The sequence below is a fragment of the Rhineura floridana genome, chromosome 14 (genome assembly GCF_030035675.1).
Source record: "Rhineura floridana isolate rRhiFlo1 chromosome 14, rRhiFlo1.hap2, whole genome shotgun sequence".
NCBI lineage: Eukaryota > Metazoa > Chordata > Lepidosauria > Squamata > Rhineuridae > Rhineura > Rhineura floridana.
The window spans coordinates 12,330,203-12,344,338 of record NC_084493.1 but is presented as its reverse complement, the minus strand read 5'-3'; the positions used below and the strand labels follow the sequence as shown (position 1 = coordinate 12,344,338).

At 40.6% G+C, this 14,136-nt stretch overlaps 1 protein-coding gene across 1 annotated transcript in view; it reads left to right on the top strand.

Moving 5' to 3' along the window:
• LOC133369969 (NAD(P) transhydrogenase, mitochondrial-like) overlaps positions 1 to 14,136 on the top strand; it is an 86,298-nt gene that overhangs the window by 35,754 nt on the left and 36,408 nt on the right. Inside the window, exons 6-10 of the mRNA XM_061595819.1 lie at positions 175 to 263; positions 1,380 to 1,567; positions 3,731 to 3,864; positions 11,398 to 11,589; positions 13,933 to 14,086. Coding sequence (XP_061451803.1) covers positions 175 to 263; positions 1,380 to 1,567; positions 3,731 to 3,864; positions 11,398 to 11,589; positions 13,933 to 14,086 — 757 coding nt within the window. The remainder of the gene's footprint in view (positions 1 to 174; positions 264 to 1,379; positions 1,568 to 3,730; positions 3,865 to 11,397; positions 11,590 to 13,932; positions 14,087 to 14,136) is intronic.

Genomic DNA, 14,136 nt, shown 5'->3' with positions numbered 1-14,136 from the left:
TCTGACTCAGTATAAGACATCTTCCTATATTTGTTGGTAAAAAAATAAATAAACGAAGAGAAAGATAATTTAACATCTTGACTTGATAAGCAGGAAACATGGTTTAAAATAATCTGAAGTGTGCATTGGCCCAATGGTACATCTTTGTTGTTATTGTTGTTGTTTCTTTCGTAGATCCTAATCATTGGTGGTGGTGTAGCTGGATTAGCTGCGGCTGGAGCAGCTAAATCCATGGGAGCCGTTGTCAGGGGATTTGATACCAGGTTTGTAACTTAAATCCTCAGATTGTAAACTTCTATGAATTGTAACAGGAAGGTGGGATCCTGCCCTTCCTCCTAGTAGGAGCCCAGGACAGCAAAGAAAAACACTAGAAAATCTAAAGCATCATAAAATCATACTTTAAAATATATTAAAACAAAACATCTTTAAAAATATGTTAAAACAAAATGTCTTTTAAAAAAATTAAAAGAATTTTTTACAGTAAACCAAACTCTGCTTACAGTATAAACATAGCCCTTACTAATTTGAAGTAAGGATTGGCAAGAAATTTGATTCCATTTTCATTTTAAGCTGAATCTATCAAATTTGCACTTTCCAAAACAATGTAAGAACTGAACCACAGCCATCCTTTGAAATCCACACTTATTTGAATTTTGTAATGCAGTACCCAACCAAACAATGTTTACAAACATGTTTAATGTTTAAAAATGAATATAGGAGGGCAAATAACATACAAAATGCATTGTGACGACAAAGTGCTTGCAAAAAATTGGGTACATTAATGAAAGCTGCCTAGAAAAATGTGTTTATTAGGAGAAATTCACACTAAAATGCTGGGGAATTTTCATGAGGATTTTTAAAATAAAAATCACAGATTGCTGCAGAAATGTGGGGAACCAGATTTAAGATGGGGAAAATGAGAAACCAAGAAAATTGAAACTGACAGATCCTTCCGTCCCTAATTTGAAGCCTATAGTCTACCAGTATACCTAAATCTGTTTAAAGCTAAACTAGTAATTGAACTTCCTTGATTAATAAAAAGCAAAGGTAGCCATCTTGGTCCCCAAGAAAAACACCCCTCCAAAATCCACCGTTGGGTCACAAAAATATGGCAAGCTTCTAAGATCTCCAGAACTCTTCATTGGGCAAGATGTTAGCACAAACCATGGGTAAGTTCTAGAGAACTCACTTTTTAAAAAAAGTTTTAGTTTGTCCAAATAAGGATATTACCCAGCTGTGAACTTTGGAGAGTTTCCTTTATTGACACATTGCATTTCCTACTGATTTTTAGTGTATATTATTGTGGACATCAACTATCTGTGGCTTGAAAAATGTCCAGCTTAGCAACGGCTATGAAATTCTCTCAACTTTGCTTGCAGGCCACCAGCACTGGAGCAGTTTAAATCCCTTGGTGCAGAACCTTTGGAAGTTAGCATTGCTGAATCGGGAGAAGGTGTTGGAGGTTATGCGAAAGAGATGTCCAAGGAATTTATTGAGGCAGAAATGGCATTATTTGCCAAACAGTGTAAAGAGGTGGATATTGTTATTACCACTGCCCTTATTCCAGGTACTGTACAACTTTATAACATTTCCAGATGACCTTGGCAGAGTGTGCTGCTAATTAGGGATGGGGGAGAAACTCAGTTTGGTTCACATTTAAAACCGCTTTTATGAAATCCACACGTTCTGAAACAATATGAAACAGTCATCCTTCAAAACGCGCACGATTTTGAATTTTGCAATGCAGTTCTGCAACCAAACAATATTTACAAAAAAATGCATATATTAGGGGACAATGTGTAGAAAAATGAATATATTCGTGAAAATAGCCTACAAAAATGCATTGTATTATGAGAAACTGCTTGCAAAGATGTGTACCTTTGTCAAAACTGCATACAAAAATGCATTTACTAGGAGAAATTCACACTAAAATGCTGGAGAATTTTCATGAGGAAAAATCGCAAATTGCTGCAGAAGCATCGAGAATGGGATTTAAGGTTGGTAAAATGAGAACAGAGCAAACCAGAACTGGCAGATTTTTCCATCCGTCCTCCTAATCAGGAGCCTACAAATCCAGCCACCAGGAGGCATTGGCAAATAAGGGGAAGGGCCGTAGCTCAGGGGGAGAACACTGGTTTTGCATGCAGAAGGCCCCAGGTTCAATCCCTGATATCTCCGGGAAGAGCTGGGAAAGATTCCCTGCCTGAAACCCTGGAGAGTTGCTCCCAGTCAGTATAGACAGTACTGAGCTAGATGGACCAATGGTCTGACTCAGCATAAGGCAGATTCCTATGTTGCTGGGGATGTCAAACAAATCAGATCCCGTTCACCTCTTATGAGTTCTTTGTGAATGGCAGAATAGTTGGTGAGTGGGTGGTTTTTTTGTTTTCAGTTTGCTAGGCATGAGATCCGATATCATTTCCATTCTGTCCAGTTATGCATGAAGAACTTGATGTGTTTGCGTGCTTTTTCTTTCACTCTCTACTGGCTGTTGGAGAATAGAAACTCCAGGCATTGAGCAGTAAGAAGGACTTTAAAGCCTTGATGCAAAGTGATAGAAAAGGTCCCATATTCCTTCCCCTAGCATTTCAACATTTTGTTGTTGTTGTTATGTGCCTTCAACTCGATTTCGACTTATGGCAACCCTATCAATCAGTGTCCCCTAAGAGCATCAGTCGTGAACTACCCTGTTCAGATCTTTTAAGTTCAGGTCTGTGGCTTCCTTTATGGAATCAATCCATCTCTTGTTTGGCCTTCCTCTTTTTCTACTCCCTTTTGTTTTTCCCAGCATTATTGTCTTTTCTAGTGAATCATGTCTTCTCATGATGTGTCCAAAGGATGATAACCTCAGTTTCATCATTTTAGCTTCTAGTGATAGTTCTGGTTTAATTTGTTCTAACACCCAATTATTTGTCTTTTTCGCAATCCATGGTATGCGCAAAGTTCTCCTCCAACACCACATTTCAAATGAGTTGATTATGCATGATTTTATTCATCTTTATTCATTTGTTTTTAGCCCAATATTTTTAGCCTACCCTTCTTCATCAAAAGATCTCAGAGCATGGTGCATCCTATGCATAACAGGATAAAAGTACATTAGCAAACTTCTAACAATCCCATGAGAGGAATAAAAAATGAATATGCCAATTTGTACTTGTTTTGTTGTGCGATCAAAACAAAACAAAACTCTTTGTAAGGCTAAACACATGCAAGTCATAGCAAACAAATGAGTTCATGCCACATAGAGCACCAGCATTAACTGCACTTCTAAATGGAGGAAGTTCCAGAGACATGGAGCCACCACAGAGAAGGCTCTTCCCTATGTAGTCACATAGTGTATCTCACCCAGCAGCTGCATGTTCAAAAAGGCCTCCTCCCAAGATCATAAGTCTGGGAGAAGGGTTACAGTTTCTGGGTTATGGGACCAGGAGAAGATGAGATTGGGAGAATTTACAGGTGAATCCTCTTTTCATGCATGTGGGACTATTAAGGGGTTGAGTCAGGAGGGTTCTGTGGATTGTGACTTGCAAACAATCTACACAGAGACCTCCTTTGATCTCTAACCCCATCCCCATAAAATGCAGAAGTGGGCAGGAATCATAAAAAGCCAAATCATTCCTTGCTATTGCTCATCTCAAGCATGAGCATGGCACCTGTTCAGGCTTTTAAACATGTTATAAAACTGATGAAAATCCCCATATTTAGTTTCTGTTCTTCAAATTGTTAACAGGGAAAAAAGCTCCTATCCTGATTACCAAGAATATGGTGGAGTCCATGAAGGATGGGTCAGTGGTTGTAGATCTTGCGGCTGAGGCTGGTGGCAATGTGGAAACAATCCATCCTGAAGAGCTTCACATTCACAAGGTTTGTAGACGCCCTGCTTTAGATGTTTTGTCTCCCTCTCAATTAAAGAGCTATTTTGCTTTGTTACATTTGGATCCTGCCCTTCTTCTAAGGTGTCCAGAGCATCCTACATAAGGTTCTCAGGTGCCCCCTCCCCATCCAGATACAGGTTAAGATCAAATGTTCTTGACCATGTTAGATACTTCCAGTGTTTTTTTTTCAGATCCACTGCATTGTTATTACAGATATAATTGTGTATAATGCATCCTTCTTTCTACATGAAAAAAAATTACTCAAGGTAATTCAAAACTAAGAAAATCTGTTTCTGATCCATGTTGCTTCTGAATGCACGAGTTAAATCCATCCATCCATCCTATATCCTTGCTGCAAATCTCAAGCAAGAAAGGGCTATTGTGCTAATGTTTCTGCTTGATGGCTTCCCATAGGTACCTGATTGGCTGCTGTGGGAACAGAATTGTCGACCAAATCAGCCTTTGGTCTGATTCAGCAGGGCTTTACTTATGTTCTTACGACTCTCATCTAGGGATGAATCTCATTCAACACAGAGGCCTTGGGTTCCTAATTTTTCAACATTACAACAACAATGTGTGTATATACCATTTTCATTTCAAGAAGAAATACTAAGGCAGTTCACAAATAAGTAAAAGCTGGCTGCAAAACAACAAGAAAAAGACCAGTTATAAAAATACCCATAATTAAAATACATAGTAAAACAACTACATTAAAACATCCATAATTAAAACATATAACAACAAGCCCATTATAAAACAGCTTACAATTAAAACAATTAGCTAAGCAGGAAATTCAAGCCTGGAGATCAGGGAAATGTTTGTCTATACGGTTGTGTCTTCAAGAGCCGGAGGAATGCCAGTACCGATGGGACCTCTTGTATTTCAGCAGGGTGAACCCTTGGGTGCTTTTGATGTCAAGCCTCTTGCCATACTTTCATTTTCTGCTGTCTCCTGAGGGGCAGGATCTAATACAATGTTACATTGGGAAGAGACCTGCTCCTGTAGTTTTGTCCCAACAAAAGTGCCATCCTGGTCAGTTGCCTATGGTTGTGAGTGGCAAGATCTTTCCCAGTTTTGTAGGCAAAAATAGTCAAGGTTTTTAAAAGTTGGTTGTAATGGATGAAAATGTAAAACAAATAGTGCCAGTGGTTGAACAAAATATAAATACGGCTAAAACAAAAGCCTGGCCGCATTCCTTTCAAACTCAGGCATGTCCTGCTAGCATTGTTTACTAAAGTGTGGTAGTGTAATAAGGCAGTGTTCTCTCTCTTCACAAGCAACGGAACCACAAATGGCAATATTATCCAGATATATTTCCAGTTTTGAAAGTTCTATGCTTCCTGGTTTTTATAAGCGTGGTGAACACTTTTTAAAAATAGCTATATCTGCAATGGCCCTTCAGAATTAATCTCTAGGGTTTTATTAACAAGACATTGGAGCTATCCAGAGTCCAATTTGAAAAGGGAAACTGGCTTTGCAATTTATTTGATTTTGTTCCTTACTCATAAAAAAAGGCCATTGCTGGCATCTCTCTATGCTACAATAGCACCATACAGGTTAGCAGAGTTCCTTTGCAGATTTCAAAGCAAATGTGCTTTGCAAAACAGAAATCCTGGCTATGCTCAGATATACAGAGCTGTCTCCCCCTCCACCGCCCCCTCCCAGCCCGGCATAATGTGCATATAGGAATTCTTTGTGTTGTATATCCCTTTAAAGTTGCTTCCAGTGCTGTTTGCAAAAATTAGATAAAATGAAAAAATCAAGCTAAAATATAACAAATTGCAGCATATTGAAACAGTAATACATTAAAAAGCCTGGAGAAATAAAAATGACTTCACGTGGTGATGAAAATATAGATGGTGCCAGGCAAATTTCTTGGAGAGGGAGCTCCATAAACAGGGCATCACTCTTAATAAGGGCACTATTAATAGCCTGTTCTGCACTGTCTTATGAAGTGGTATGTTGGTAAAACTGAAAATAACATTGCCCCCCCCCCTTTTTTTGCAATGCAGTTTTGCACCTAAGCAGTGTTGGCAAAAATGCGTATATTAGGGGAAAGTATGCATAGAAATGAATATATTAGTGACAATAACATACAAAAAGGCATTATATTAGAAAAATGTGCTTGCAAAAATGTATACATTAGTCAAAACTACATACAAAAATGTGTTTACCAGGATAAATTCTCACTAAAATGCTGGAGAATTTTCATGAGGGTTTTTTTTGGTTAAAAAATAAATAAATCACAAATTGCTGCATAAATGTGGAGAACTAAATTTAAGGATGGAAAACTGAGAAATGGAGAGAACCAAAACTGACCGATCCTTCCATCCCTGCCCGCAGCCCCCAGTGCTCCATCACCTGCTGTTCCAGAGCATCTGTCTCTGGGAAGGGACTAGCTCAGTGATGGAGCATCTGCTTTACATGCGGAAGGTCCTAGGTTCAATCCTAGGAATCTCCAGGTAGAGCTGGGAGAGATTCCTGGCCTGAAACCCTGGAGAACTGCTGCCAGTCAGTGTAAACAGTATTGGTGTAGATGGACCAACGGTTTGACTCAGGAGAAGGCAGCTTCCTATGTTGGTGTTTTGGGAGCGCAGGGTCTGTAGCATTGGGGAGGAGCCAGAAAAGTCCCATTGCGGAGCAAAGTTCCATTCACCTATCTCTGGATGCAACCCATAATTTACAGGAAAGAATAACTGCAGCTTAAACACATTTAGTGGCATCCTGAGCACATCTTGATTAGCTGTTCTTTCTGTTATCTTTTTTTTTTGTAGTATGTTTTTTCTTTTGGAATTGTCGCAGCTAACAAATCAAAAAGAAACCCCTCCCCCAACAATTGATATATATAATTTCAAACCACTACAAGTATGGCAAAAATAAGTGAGGTTAGTGACTTCCCGCCCTCCTCCCATCCAGGGTTCTCTGTTGACAGTCTTATGTGAAATGTATGGAGTATTCAAAACTGAAAGAGTAAAATTATCATATCCAACTCCAGAGGGAGAATTAAAGTTTATCCCATAGCTTGGATCATTTCCAAGGATTGTCTGTGTAATGTAACATAGCCCATAAATGGACGCCAAGCTGAAGAGAAATCCAGTGGCTTAGCCTTTCCTTTTGCTAGGTTTAATGGAAAAGAGCTTTCCTGACATGGCGATTCTCCATAGTCTGCTTAGCCATACCTCATGTGTGAAGAGTTGCTGCCCTATAATAATAATAATAATAATAATAATAATAATAATAATAATAATAATAATAGAGTATCCACAGATTTCCACCCCCTGGCTATCTCCATCCTAGCCACTACAAGCATGAAGGAAATCAAAGACTTACATGTTAAGTCTTCATTCCCTCCCTCCCATATATTCCCTCCCATTGCCACCATGGGCTCCTACTGGGAGAAAGGGCAGGATATAAATCAAATCAATCAATCACTCAATCAATATATTAAGAAGGGCCAATTGTGGAGCAGAGTTTGTATTCTGATTTGTGATAACATTGATTTCTGTAAAAACAACTGACCAGAACCATGCAATTCGGGGACAATCTACGCACTTAGGCATATATGAACCTCTACTCCCACAGCCCCTCCAGCAATTGTATCCTGTAGAACCAGTAAAGTGTGCCAGACGCAAAGGTGATTGGATGTTCTTTCATCTGTATGTTGTTGCCCTTGAGGATCTTGAATGTGTTTGCTTCCATATTTTTCAATCAAGATTGCTCTGTCTCCCAGAGAGGTCAGGGGAATGGACATTGATAATCTGTGCAATATGTATAGGTGTAAGTAATTGCAGTAATATACCAACAGTCCTAAGGACTTGGGGGCAGGTAATGAAATCTCTGCCCCTTTATAAATGGGTAACTGTACCCCTTCAAGAACATACCAAGGGAACACAAGAACTGTGCTGCTAGGCTAGTACTTCGAACTTGCTTTGTCCAACAATGGCAATCACTGAAATCCTTCAAGGAAGTTAACTTGGGCCTGGGTAAAAATGACCACTGTTTCCCTTTGAAGCTGTTTGGTCATATTGGTCCACCTAGCTCACTCCTGTTTACTGTCCAAGATCAGAAGGCAGCTTAGATCCTTTTAACTAGAGATGCTAAGGATTCAACATAGTACCTTTGGCATGCACCTCAAGTGATCTACCACCGAACCATGTGCTCTCCTCCATTGCGTAAGTCATGCTGATGCTTTATGACAGGGGTGGGGAAATTGTGGCCCTCTAGATGTTGTTGGACTCCAGCTCCCATTATCCCTGACCATTAGCCATGCTGGCTGAGGCTGATGGGGGACTCCAGAGTCTCCACATCTGTATTATGACTTTCTTGGTTCACTTCCCATCTCATCACATTTTTAATACCATGAGTGAGTGCTGCATCTCCTTTTTGTTAAAAAAAAAATACTTTCAACAACTTTGCCTATTAGAGCAAAGTTCAACAGTATTCCTTGTAGAGCACTGTTCTTCAACCTTGGGTCCTCAGATGTTCTCAGAAGACAAACTCCCATCAACCCCAGCCAGCTTAGCCAATGGCCAAGGTTGATGGGAGTTGTAATCCAACAACATCTAGGGACCCAAGGTTAAAGAACAGTGTTATAGAAGATGGTATTCAATGCTAGTCCTATTCAGAGTAGACTCACTGATGTTAATAGACATGACGAACTTAGTCATTAATTTCAATGGGTCTATACTGAGTAAGGCTTAGTTGAATGCAACCTTCAATATGGTTTTTGCAACAAGGTGGACTTGAGAGTATTTTTGCAAGTAAATAAGTTACTGTGTCCTCCCAGCATCCTTGGAAAGTCAGTGGTTTTCTAGTTATTTCTTCTTACTTGCCTCTTCCCAGAGTTTTCACCAGTGTTGTTTGAAGCCACTAGGGGTCACTATGGCTTCGTCATAGAGGAGGAACATGGAGTCATTTGTAGGTTCTAAAGCCCATGGTGTTTGCCAAGGTGAGCAACGAAATGAGTGGCTGGTGCATCAAAGATCTCTGAAGTACCCACAGTGGTGGATACTCCCTAGGGATGTGGGGGGGATCTATTAGTTTGCATCTAAAAGTGAACCTGCCTAATTAGCACTTTCCAAAACAAATAGCAATTGTTTGAAATTTGCTCTTCTCTGAATTTTTCAGAGCAGTTCTCCAGCCAAATAAATGTCTACAAAAATGCATACACTAGGATAAAGTGTGCATAAAAAATGCATGTATTCATGAAAATAACATACTATATGGTATTATACAGTATGAAGAAAAGTTGCATGCAAAAATGTGTATATTAGGAGAAATTTACACTAAAATGCTTTTTTTTAAAAAAAATTGAAAACTGATGTGGACATATGGAGAATTGAATTAAAAAAATGAGAAACGAGAAATCAAAATGGACACATCTGCCCATCTCTAATACTCCCTCACCATTCCATTGATGCTTAGGAGGCTTTGCATGAATGCTGTGCTTGGTAGATGGCAACCGTTAGCTGTAAGTGAGACAGTCAAAGAGCTTAGAATCACTGACTTCTTCCAATGGTGCCGTGTTTGAATGCAATCTTTTCTGTCTTGTTCTTGTTCATGAGGAGAAGCCTGTGACTGGCATCTCACAGAGGATGAGATGCAAGAGCTAGACTCTAGATTGGTATTGAATATTTATTTATTTATAAATTTTTATCCCAGCCTTCTTCCCAAAGGGAGCCCAGGTCAGCAAACAGATGATGTGCTAAAAACATCTTAAAAACAAAACATCATTAAAAAATCTTTATAAACATCTTAAAAAGCAATTCCAGCACAGATGCAGACTGGTATAAGATATCTACTTAAAAGGCTTTTTGAAAGAGGAAGGTCTTCAGTAGGCGCCGAAAAGATGACGGTGCCTACCTAATATTTAAGGGGAGGTCTTTTCAAGCATGGTCTGCAGTTTGAAACTTTGGGGTGGGATGAGGGAATCTGTTGAATGCCCTGGCACTGGGAAGACTATAGACAGATTTTGTCCATACTCCAATGACATACCTTGTTGCTTATTGCCATATAAGTGAATGGTTGCAATTCACTCATGTGGAGAAACTGAAGTGCTATATTTTGAGATAAGTGTTGCAGCAGGGGTGAGTCTAGCTCATCACCCCAGCCACTGGCTGTCCTGCCATTTACCCACTCATGGGGCCTCTATGTACAGAGCACATTGCTCCCCAAAGGACCCCACAGGCATGGTGACCCAAACATTACTGGGGGGCACTATACCCAGGCTCAGAAGTCCAGGATGCCCGACCTGAGCTGCAACACTATCAACATGGGGAAGGGGAACTGAGCTAAATTGTAGATAATGATTTAGGATGTTTATGGAAACTTATATCCCTGTATCCATATGGGGTGTCCAGATGTTGTAAGATTTCCTGGAGCCAATCAAAAGTGGTTTAGACGAGAACAAGCAACATTCTGAAGCATGAATTGCTGGCTCAAGGCATATCAGAGGGTGCTCTTGTATAGGAAACATTAAGACCTGAAGCTTGAGAGATAGATGTGTGTTATCCTCTTTCGAAAACTACAAATCTCAGAGTTCCTTAGCTTCTCCTGCTTCTTCCTATACACAGCCAGGAGGGAAGGATGAGCACCATAATTAATGAGGACACTGAGATCCCAGGAGCAGTGGGAGGGAGGCAGTGCTGCTGCTGATAGAATTTGCAACCCCTGGACCATATGAAAATCAATGAGTGGCAGGGCAATTAAAACCTCTTTTGCATGAGGTCCAAGGGGTGGCAGTTGGATTGGCGGCAGGTTTCCCTCCACTGAGCTGCTGACCTCTGTTGGACTCCTGCTGGTCTCTGCCTGCAGAGCAACATGACTGTGCTAGTGTGGCGCTCCCTCTCCTGCCCGCGATATATGGGCCTTCACTCCAAAGTACTTTGCCCAACAGAACAGGCACTCTGCTAGTGAAAATAATAAAAAGAAGCAAAGTTACTATGTATTTATAGATCAAAACATGTGCACTCCCTGAAGAATCTGAGATTAGAAAGGTTAGGTTTTATTTTATTCTTTTGAAACAATGGCAAGGGGAAATGTATTCCTTCTTTCTCGCCAAGTATCTTTGTTTACAAAATACGGCAAACCAGATTATCTAAAGCCATGCCTTGTTTTTCAGGATTAATTGGAGTGCAATTAATCTGCAAGGCACATCATGTAACCATGATAGCATCAGATGACCAAGAGGTGTTTTCAGATTTTTAAAAGGCATTTTGCTTCTTAATTCTTGAAATAAGCACCATATGGCTGTATTGCTGGTTCCCCGAATGGCCTCCCAGTTTGTTCTCTCATTGGCTGTCCATCAAAAGTAAAGCCTCCCCCCCCTTAAGCATCGGCGCAAGCTCTTCATTTAAAAAGAAACCCTGAAACTTGTAAAAGGAAGTGCCAGAGTCTGCAGTCATGCACAAGGTTTGATTTACTGTTGGTTCTCAAAGGTGCACCAGGTCTGTGGAAAATCCACAATTAAAGTTTCAAGACAATATGTGAAAAACTTTGAAAATGTTTGTTTCGTTCCCCACAGGGCGTGGTACATATTGGTTACACAGACTTGCCAAGCCGAATGGCTACTCAGGCCAGTAGCCTTTATTCAAACAACATCTTGAAATTATTAAAAGCGATTTCTCCCGACAAAGAATACTTTTACTTTGAGCCAAAGGATGATTTTGGTTATGGGACTATCGATCATGTAATTAGAGGGACTATGGTAATGAAGGTGAGTTTCTTTCCTACCCCCACCCCACCCCAAATGCTTTAATTAACAGTTCAACAAAGTATGGAAAAGCATGTAATGGAACTCAGGATAAAGACATTTTAAGAGCAGTCACAGCTGATTCTTCACATGAGGCATGAGTCTGGCTTTGCAGCTGTATCAAGCTTCAATACTGGATTATCCATCACTCATCCATCCCTGTGTCCACTTTAATGTGTTTTAAACATTAAACACATTACATATGCATGCATGTATTTATTTATAGGCACATCCTTCACTTCACAACCTTAAAAAAAAATAGTGACAAAAGTGCTCCACGCTTTGAGGGGAGGTGTGTTTAGTTAATTATTACAATTGTTTATATACTGTTTTTCAGCACACAAATCGTTGCAAGGCAGCTTACAAGGAACATCGGTGCACATTAAAAGCACACAATCAGAATTAAGCAATTTCAATTTATAGCAAGTCTTAAGGATCCTTTCCACGGGACAGCTGGCGGCAGACGGCCCTGTAAGGGGAGAGGACAGTTCAGCAGACACCTGATATCTTCTTTTGTCTGCCTCTGTCACTTTCCGAGGATCTTTCCACAGGACAGTTGATGGCCATTGGCCTTGAGGGAGAATGGGGGGAAGCAGCCCATTTGAGGCAGGCTGTCATGATTTCTTCACCTGCCCTTCTTGCTCTCTTTTCTTTCCCACAGGGCAACTGGTGGTAGTTGACCCTGGGGGGGGGCAGTCCAGCTGGATCAGGCTGTGGTCACTTATTTGCCTGCCTTTCTCGCTCTCCTTTCCTTCTTGCAAGGTGGCTGGTGGTAGTTGGCCTGGATGGAAGGGGGAGATGGATGTCCTGGGTATTAAGCAATTGGGATTCTCCACAGCCTGCTTTCCGTTGGTCTCTAAAGCAACGAAATGGCAGATGGGGTTCAGTGGAAATAAATGTAAAGTGATGCACATTGCCCTTTCCCCCAAATCATAACTTTACATATACAGTGGTGATGTTTGAATGATGGCTGTCTAACCTAGAGCAAGATTTTGGGGCTGTGGTGGATAGCTTGACGAAAACGTCAACTTAGGGCCAAGCTACATGAGATGTTAATTGCATAGTTTGCTCATAAGTGCAAGCTTTTTTGTTCTTTTCTTTCATGTATTGACATGCAGGCCCCCTGATCTGGATGGGGGGTGCGTTTGCAATTTGCATTGGGGAGAAACCCCTTCCATTCAGAACTACTTTGTCAGAGCTCACCCCAGGAGAGATACGATTGCAGTCAGGCCAGGGGCATTGCTAAGTACTTAAAAGACTCTGAGCAGAGGCCCATGACACAAATTTCCATCATGCTGGGTTTTCGTTTTGTTTTGTTTTGGTATAGATAGATAGATTGATTAGATTTATTACGGTCAAGTGACCAGCATATGTTATAGATACAGATTTAGGTGTCTGAACAAATTTAAGGTGATGAGAAGCTGGGGTCTCACGCTGACACTGTATCGGTTGCCCTGTAAGCAACATTAAAAAAAAATCTTTTAAAATAAGGGGGGAAGGCTCAGGAGATCTGGAGTCCAATGCAAAAGACCCAGGCCACCCCCTAACAATGCTGCTGTGGTTACTGCTCTAACAGTATTAAACATATGTTTACCCACACATGCACACGCTTTATTCTTGATCACAAACCATCTGCAGGACAGAACAGATGCATAGTGTGAGATCTCAGCTTTTAATGTTGCAAACAACAAAGACAAAATCCTGGCAAGCAAGAGCATAATCATATCAAGTCTCAAAATTGTCAAGGCAAATTTGTGCATTGCATTAATCGTTTGTAAAGATTATTTTGCAAATGATTCATTTTCTGAGTCCTTTTGAGTACCTATGGGGAGATCGGATGAGTTTGCTTAGCTCTAGTTTCAACGTGGCCTGGAAATAAGAGGAGATGTATTTTGCCAGACAGTTCGAAGTGGTGGGTGGATGACCTTTGTAGAATTCTTGAAGCAACTTTGGGTAACAGGGGCCTGGAGGATGTTTCTCTGGTGCGATCATAGGATGGTGGGAGAAACAAGGAAATGCTTCTGCCTGAATATCACTCTTCTGCTAATACTAGAAATGATCTGTCTACCTTGATATACAAGAAGGTGCCTTGAAATAAGGCAAGAGCAGCTAACATGGGGCCCTCCAGATGTTTCTGGACTTTACAATTCCCATCCGTCCCTGACTGCAGGCCAGTATTCTGGGATGATGGGAGTTGTAGTCCAACATCTGGAGGGCACCAACATTGGCATCCCCTGCAATAAGGTATGCAAGTTTCCCTATGTTATCTTATGGTTCCAGCCTAATGAGAATCTTCCCTTGCAACAGGAAGGGAAAAAAATATTTCCAGCACCTTTACCTAAAACTTCACCACCTGCTGCCCCAGCGAAACAGAAAACTGTCCAAGAAGTAGAAGCAGAAAAACAAGCTTCCATCTCACCATTTAGAAGAACGATGACCTCAGCTGGAGTTTATACAACAGGTATTTCAACTTTTTTTTAAAAAAAGTATAACACGCTTTTCCAAAGCTCA